This window comes from Bos indicus x Bos taurus, chromosome 19, assembly GCF_003369695.1.
Source record: "Bos indicus x Bos taurus breed Angus x Brahman F1 hybrid chromosome 19, Bos_hybrid_MaternalHap_v2.0, whole genome shotgun sequence".
Classification (NCBI taxonomy): domain Eukaryota; kingdom Metazoa; phylum Chordata; class Mammalia; order Artiodactyla; family Bovidae; genus Bos; species Bos indicus x Bos taurus.
This window is the reverse complement of record NC_040094.1, coordinates 42,831,855-42,838,978: the sequence shown is the minus strand read 5'-3', so window position 1 is coordinate 42,838,978 and position 7,124 is coordinate 42,831,855. Positions and strand designations below refer to the sequence as shown.

Below are 7,124 nucleotides of genomic sequence, written 5' to 3'. Positions count from 1 at the left end.
GGACATGACTAAAGCAACTTATATAAAGAAAGCTGAGTGTCGAAGAATTGATGCTTTTGAACTGTGGTGTTGGAGAAGACTCTTGAGAGTCCCTTGGACTGCAAGGAGATCAGACCAGTCAATCCTAAAGGAAATCAGTCCCGAATATTCCTTGGAAGGACTGATGCTGAAGCTGAAACTCCAATACTTTGGCCACCTGATGCGAAGAGCTGACTCACTGGAAAAGACCCTGATGCTGGGCAAGATGGAAGGCAGGAGGGGAAGGGGTCGACAGAGAATGAAATGGTTAGATGGCATCACCAACTTTCTGGACATGAGTCTGAGCAAGCTCCAGGAGTTGGTGATGGACATGGAAGCCTGGAGTGCTGCAGTCCAGGGGGGGGGGAGTCGGAAAGAGTTGGACACGACTGAGTGACTGAACTGAACTGAAAGCAACTTAGCATGTGAGAAGTGTCTAGGTTAGGTCTAGGTAGAGAACCGTTGGCCTCAGGACTTGGACACAAGTAAGCCATGTGACCTCAGGTGAATCACTTTACTTCTCTGAGCTTCCTGGGACTAGATCATCTTTTCTTAGACCAGGGCCCTAGACCAGGGCTTGGGAAGGGAGTTTGTCCAATCAGGTTCTGCAGGTTCTTGCCCTCCCACAGCCAGAGGCAGATCATGGACTCTGCTCATGGGCAGCCTGTTTACCCAGTGGGAACTGCAGCTTGATTCCTCAGTTCCATCTCTTGGGAGGGCAGCCTTAACAGATTGTTTTCTTGAGTTCTGGATGTGCCAGAGGTGTTTAAAAGTCACACAGCTCACAGAGGAAGGTGCTAGGCACTGTTCTGGCTAGAGAGTGGGAGCAGGGGATTCTCCCGGACTCCACTGTCCAGCTCAGACCGGGCCTGACTATCCTTGGAATTAACCTAGGATTTTGGGGGAAAGAGATCCGAGGGAGTTGTTTTGGAGGTGGGACTTCCTTGGAAGGGAGAGCACAGCCTCGGTTGCACCCAGGAACTCAGGCCGTGGGGCCGAGGAGGGTTAAGAGGCCAGAAGCCAGAATCTAACACTCTTGGCTGTGGACCTCCTACAAGTCATTGTCCCTCTTGAAGCTTCTGTTTCCTCATCTGTAAAATGGGGATCAGAATACGTTTTCCACTGGATGGCTGTGGGGATTCGATGAGATCTGAAAAGGCTTTATAAAAGGTACTACCCTGCAGTCAATTGTTCTTATGGCTCTGGTGTAGGGGGCTGGGACTGTAAGCTCTTCTGAAGTACAGTGAACTTAATTTCTGGAGAACTCTTGGTCCCATTCTTTGTTTCCTAATGCAAAGTCCCGTCCTAAACCTTCCTATCTGGCTCAGAAGCAGAGACTTCAGCCAGGGCTTGGTATGCTAGCAACTATCTGGCCAATTTCCCCCTCCCCCGCCAGGAGCAGGCCTCCTCCTCAGGGTCAAACAGTGACTCACATCAAACCAGCTCTGGCGGCTACAACCTTTGAGAAGGCCCAGCCACACCCTGCTTTCAGGGCCGGCCTCGAGTCTTCTTTCCCCTGGGAGCCCCAGGACCCATTTTGCAGGTCTGATTCACTGGTTTAAACAGCCTCAGACTGGCTTTCCTGGGGCTGCTCCTGGTGGGCGAGGGTGTGTACATACGTGCGTGCATGTGTGTGTGTGTATGTGTGTGTGTATGTTGTTGCTACCCCTGTTCTTGAATAAATTGGTGGTCAGAAGATAGTTTATCAGGGACAGGTTTCAGAGGCAGGGGACAAGTCTTCATTTACTCACAAGTGACCCAGGAGATAATATGCAGAGAGGAGGGCTAAGATTTCACTGGAAAATGAGAGTAACTGGCCCATGTCCCTACCACCCTGTCAAAAGGGCATGGGGCCTCTGTCCTGAGACTGGGTGGCTCCTCTGACATAAGGATGGGAAGGAACTGTGGGGACAATTGTGAGGAGTGAGGTTCCTGGGGACAGGAATTGGGGTGAGGTTGCTTCAGGACCTTGCAGTGTCTGGCACGGGGGCCTCCAAGGTGATAGAAAAGGTGGTGGAACTATTGAACTGGGTGAAGAGCGGGCTTGGGGCCGTGTGTGGAGTGGAGGGGCACCTTCCTCTATTACCCAAACTCTCCATGGTGAGCGTGAGCGCCCTTCCTGGCAATCCATCTATTCATCCGGGTACTAGGACAGGACAAACAGACTCAAGAGGATTCAGCCTTTGACACCCTGCTTGGAGATGCTCACAAGGACAGAGGGATTCTATCCTGTCTCTGGGCAGCAGGTGCTAAAAGTCTCCTGAGTGAGTTGCTTGACTAGCTTAGGCTCAGAATGTATGCCTTTGGAGTTGGAGGTAGAGGGTTGTCCTGGTAGAGGGGTGGGTAGGAGGAGAGAGGCGCTGAACAGGGGATCAGCCCTCAGGTTGGGGGTCAGGGTAATTGTGCTTTTTACAGTCCAGTTGCAGATACCCTCCCAACAGCTGTCCCCGGGAGCCTCTTGTCACCCTGGGGCCCTGTCCAGCCATAATAGGGTGGGGTGGCTTTGTCTCAGGAGGCCTGGGAGGTTGCAGCTCAGAGTACCTCCATCTGGGGTACTTGAGGGGGGGCCAGGGCATGGGCGAGCCCAAGGGACAGCTTCAGAGAGGTGGTAATTCCCAGGGGGATGTAGGAATCAGGAGAATGTACTTTGGGGGGGGGTTAATTTTGCTTATAAGTAAGGGGGTCGGAGTATGATGGGGAAGGGGACTCTGAGTGAGTGATCTGTACTCTCAGAAGGACTGTAATTCCTGGGGGGTGTCAAACTCAGGGTGATCTTAATGGGGGGCAGCATGTGAACTGCGGGGGTGTCTAAGTGTGAGTGTGCTAGCGGGACTGGGGCTCGGAATGGGCTGGGGTGGGGCAGCTGTCGGGAGGGCAGGAGCCTCTGGCCCCTGGGAGGGGAGAGGAGGAAGCTGAGCCGCCAAGAACTGACCAATGGGGAGAGCGCCCTTATTTGCAATCAGGAGCCTGCAAATTCCAGGGCGCTCAGATAGCCGCCTGACACCGTCCCCCCTCCCCCTCCCCCGCCCGCCCCGGGCATAAAAGGCGCCAGGTGAGGGCCTCTCGCCACTCCTCCTGCCGACGGACCGCAGCCACTCCGACCGGTGCCGCCTCGTCCTGCTTCGCCATGACTTCCTACAGCTATCGCCAGTCGTCGTCCACCTCGTCCTTCGGGGGTATGGGCGGCGGCTCCATGCGCTTCGGGGCTGGAGGCGCCTTCCGCGCGCCCAGCATCCATGGGGGCTCAGGTGGCCGCGGCGTGTCGGTGTCCTCCGCCCGCTTCGTGTCCTCGTCCTCCGGGGGCTACGGCGGCGGCTATGGGGGCGCCCTGGCCACCTCCGACGGGCTGCTGGCGGGCAACGAGAAGCTCACCATGCAGAACCTCAACGACCGCCTGGCCTCCTACCTGGAGAAGGTGCGCGCCCTGGAGGAGGCCAACGGCGACCTGGAGGTGAAGATCCGCGACTGGTACCAGAAGCAGGGGCCCGGGCCCGCCCGCGACTACAGCCACTACTTCAAGACCATAGAGGACCTGCGGGACCAGGTGGGCGGTGGCCCGGCTTGGGGAAGTGCACCTGCCGCGGAAACCCAGCCCCGCGGGCCGGGCGAGGCCCGAGGCGGGGGCGGCGGGTGCCCGAGCCACCTTCCGGCGGGGCGGGAGCGAGCCCGTTAGGATGTGGGAGGCCCACAGGGTGGGGCTGAGCGAAGCCGGCAGGTGAGGAGGGGCAGGACGATGGGCCAGGAAGTGAAGCCTGGAGGGCGGGGCGGGTTAGTGTGGCAGGGCTGGAGGAGGAAGGCGCTCCGGTCCGCTAGGCCTGGGAAAGGGGGTCGGAAGTAGCAGGAGTTGGGGCACAATGTGGGCTGCCCTGAGGTCTGGGCCCGAGTTGCCGTGACAACAGGAATATGCAAGAGTTTGGCCAGGGAGAAATTCGGTCCACACCAGGCCAGCCCCGTCTCCTGCTGTCCCCGGTTGGGGCCCTCTGCATTCCTTTATTCCGGGCAGGGGCGGGGAGGAGGGCGTCTGGTTTCCCTCACGCTCAGGCTAAAGGCCTCCTCTGCCCATGGGGCCACTTGGGACTCCGAGGACCTCTGGGAAGAATGGGAGAGGCCGCCTCTGGGCCCTGGTCAAGGAGGGACATTCACTGTGGCCCTTGGGCCGAGTGAGAGTGATGAATGCAAGCTCGTGAGAACCTGGGTGCGGAGGCCCAATGCTCTGTGGGTGGAGACAGGTCCCAGCTCCAGCCTCTTCCTGGGCGGTGCTCAGGATCCTTCAGGGTGGGGCTTGGTCTCCGCCCACCCTACGGGGAAGAGCAGGAGCTGGGAGCTCGTCCAGAAGAAATGTTAAACGCCAGTGGGACGTTTAACAGTCTCATATGCTGTGCATGCTTGCGAGTGTGCTCAGTCGTGTCCGACTCGTTGCGACCACATGGACTGTAGCCCCAGGCTCCTCTGTCAATAGAATTTTCCGGGCAAGATTACTGGAGCCGGTTGCCATTTCCTTCTCCAGGGGATCTTCCCCACCCAGGGATGGAACCCCACGTCCCTTGTGTCTCCTGCATTGGTAGGCGGACATGTTGGATCTCCAAACACACAGCCCCCACAACATAGCCCAGGACCCACCTTGTGCCTGGCCTGGTGATGGGTGCCAGGTGCCTAGACCAGTCCTCCAGATGAGGAGAGTTAGTAAAGTAAACAACTAGGGTAGTGCTTTCACACTTGTAAAACAGTGACCTACACTAGGAAATACAGTTTACCCCAAAGAGGACATGTGAAGTGCTGACACTTAACAGATGCTCAACAGAAGAAATTCCCTTCCCTAAAGGCAGAATGTGCTTTGAGTAGGGGTGGGACAATGGGGTAACCCCTATTCTTGCTGCATCTGGTCTGCAGATCACTAGAGGCTGCCTCCCTAAGACCATTAAGAGTTTCCCTGGGTACAGGTCTTGGAGACTTTTCCCTCTGAGGCTTACCACTCTCCCCTGCCCCTCCCCATCTCCTACCCCCTGGGTCAGCCTCCTTGGTAGTAATTTTCTCCTGTTCCAGCTCTCAGGCCTGGACTGATTTTAAGGCCGCCCAGAGAGCAGGCAGCCTGGGGTGGCTGGAGCTTTGGTCTCCAGGGGCCCGGGGACACACACACTCCTTTGCTTCTCTGGGAAGAAAGTGGGTGGGCATTGCCCATATGCTGAGCTGGTGCCAACCTCTTGCATTCTGCCTCCCAGATTCTCGGTGCCACCATTGAGAACTCCAAGATAGTCCTGCAGATCGACAATGCCCGTCTGGCTGCAGATGACTTCCGCACCAAGTGAGTGTCTCTACTTTGGGGGCTGCAGAAGCCAGAGCAGGGGAGGGGAGGCAGTCCCTTCAGGGGCTCAGAGCCATGGGGGGAAATGGATGCCTCCCTCACCTACCCTAGCTGGTCTAAAGCACTCTCCATCCCCCATGGGACCTTGAGCCCAGGGGAGGTGGGGAGATCTTCAGAGGTGCAGAGGAAATGCTGGCATGACTACGACTATTTCCTCTGAAAGGTTTGAGACGGAGCAAGCTTTGCGCATGAGTGTGGAGGCTGACATCAATGGCCTGCGCCGGGTGCTGGACGAGCTGACCCTGGCCAGGACTGACCTGGAGATGCAGATTGAAGGCCTAAAGGAGGAGCTGGCCTACCTGAAGAAGAACCATGAGGAGGTGGGTTTCATGCTGGGCATCCCATCCACCCTAGCCCAGTTCCCCAGATAAGGACATTTTTAGCCTGTATCCTCTGACTGTGGCCACATTTGTGGCCCTCTTGACCTGACCCTGAGTGTGGATTGTGGCTCTCAAGAGTTCTAACAGCAGATGGTGGTGACTCCGTCTGTCCCCCAGTGCTGGGTCCTAGGTCTGCACCTGAAAACCAGCCTCTCCCGCCATGGCCTGGGGTACTGGGGAGTGACCTGGCTCAGGGCCAGCAGGCTCTGGGCCCTGACATGCCCATCTCTGCTGTATCTTTCCAGGAAATGAGTGTGCTGAAGGGCCAGGTGGGTGGCCAGGTCAGTGTGGAGGTGGATTCTGCTCCGGGCATCGACCTAGCCAAGATCCTGAGTGACATGAGAAGCCAATATGAGGTCATTGCTGAGAAGAACCGGAAGGATGCTGAGGCCTGGTTCATCAGCCAGGTATGGAGGGGGAGGCAGGTGCTCCCTGGAGGGGTGGCAAGGAGAGGAGGCTTAATGCTCCCGGGCAAGGGTCTGATTCAGTGCTATTCCCTTTGCCTCCTTTCATTGCAGACCGAGGAGCTGAACAGGGAGGTCGCTGGCCACACGGAGCAGCTGCAGATCAGCAAGACGGAGGTCACCGACCTGCGGCGCACCCTCCAGGGTCTGGAGATCGAGCTGCAGTCTCAGCTCAGCATGGTAGGTGCCCTCTGCCCTGTGGGATTCACACTTATGTCCTTGTAGCCTTGGGCAGCCTGGGCGGTGGCTCTGCCTGGACCCTTTCTGGGCACCAGGCTCTGCTGAGCCTTCTTCCCTCTCTCTGCGTTCAGAAAGCCGCCCTGGAAGGCACACTGGCGGAAACGGAGGCTCGCTTCGGAGCCCAGCTGGCGCAGATCCAGGCGCTGATCAGTGGTATCGAAGCCCAGCTGAGTGACGTGCGAGCTGACACCGAGCGGCAGAACCAGGAGTACCAACACCTCATGGACATCAAGACCCGGCTGGAGCAGGAGATTGCCACCTACCGAAACCTGCTGGAGGGCCAGGATGCCTACTTCAACGACCTGTCACTCGCGAAGGCCCTCTGAGTCTGGCGGCCTCCTGGCTTTCCTGCTCTGCTGCAGAAGGAATTCTCCTGGGTAGAGGCATGGGAGGGGAGGGACCCTTACCCTTGCCTCTCCCCCTGACCTGCCAATAAAACTTTATGGCCCAAAGGAAGATGGATGTTGGGTTTTTTATTTCAGTCCATGGAGGTGGGCCCGGCTTTGGCACTGTTTAGATTTTATTGTCTTGGTTTCATTTGAACCAGAATCCACCATGTCCCAGGAAAGGGAAGGGAGGGCTATCACAAAGTGTAGCTATTACCATAATTTCACTTTCCAGAGGTCTTCACTTATCTCACCAGTTCCCTAAAACAAGCTT

The 7,124-nt window shown here is 57.1% G+C and overlaps 1 protein-coding gene across 1 annotated transcript; it reads left to right on the top strand.

Annotated features, from left to right (window-relative positions):
• The first annotated feature begins 3,022 nt into the window (after positions 1–3,022).
• Positions 3,023–6,920, top strand: KRT19 (keratin 19). The gene is made up of 6 exons (XM_027517095.1): positions 3,023–3,562; positions 5,238–5,320; positions 5,544–5,700; positions 6,006–6,167; positions 6,279–6,404; positions 6,536–6,920. The coding sequence occupies exons 1-6, from the start codon at positions 3,146–3,148 to the stop codon at positions 6,788–6,790; spliced, it is 1,200 nt and encodes a 399-aa protein (XP_027372896.1). The 5' UTR covers positions 3,023–3,145; the 3' UTR covers positions 6,791–6,920.
• The last annotated feature ends 204 nt before the right edge of the window (positions 6,921–7,124 follow it).

Excerpts from the sequence above, each read along its gene's own strand:
- KRT19 (XM_027517095.1), top strand. The coding sequence starts at position 3,146 with ATGACTTCCTACAGCTATCGCCAGTCGTCGTCCACCTCGTCCTTCGGG. Across the intron at positions 5,701-6,005 it reads TGAAGAAGAACCATGAGGAG|GAAATGAGTGTGCTGAAGGG; the intron begins GTGGGTTTCATG and ends GTATCTTTCCAG. Across the intron at positions 6,168-6,278 it reads AGGCCTGGTTCATCAGCCAG|ACCGAGGAGCTGAACAGGGA; the intron begins GTATGGAGGGGG and ends CTTTCATTGCAG.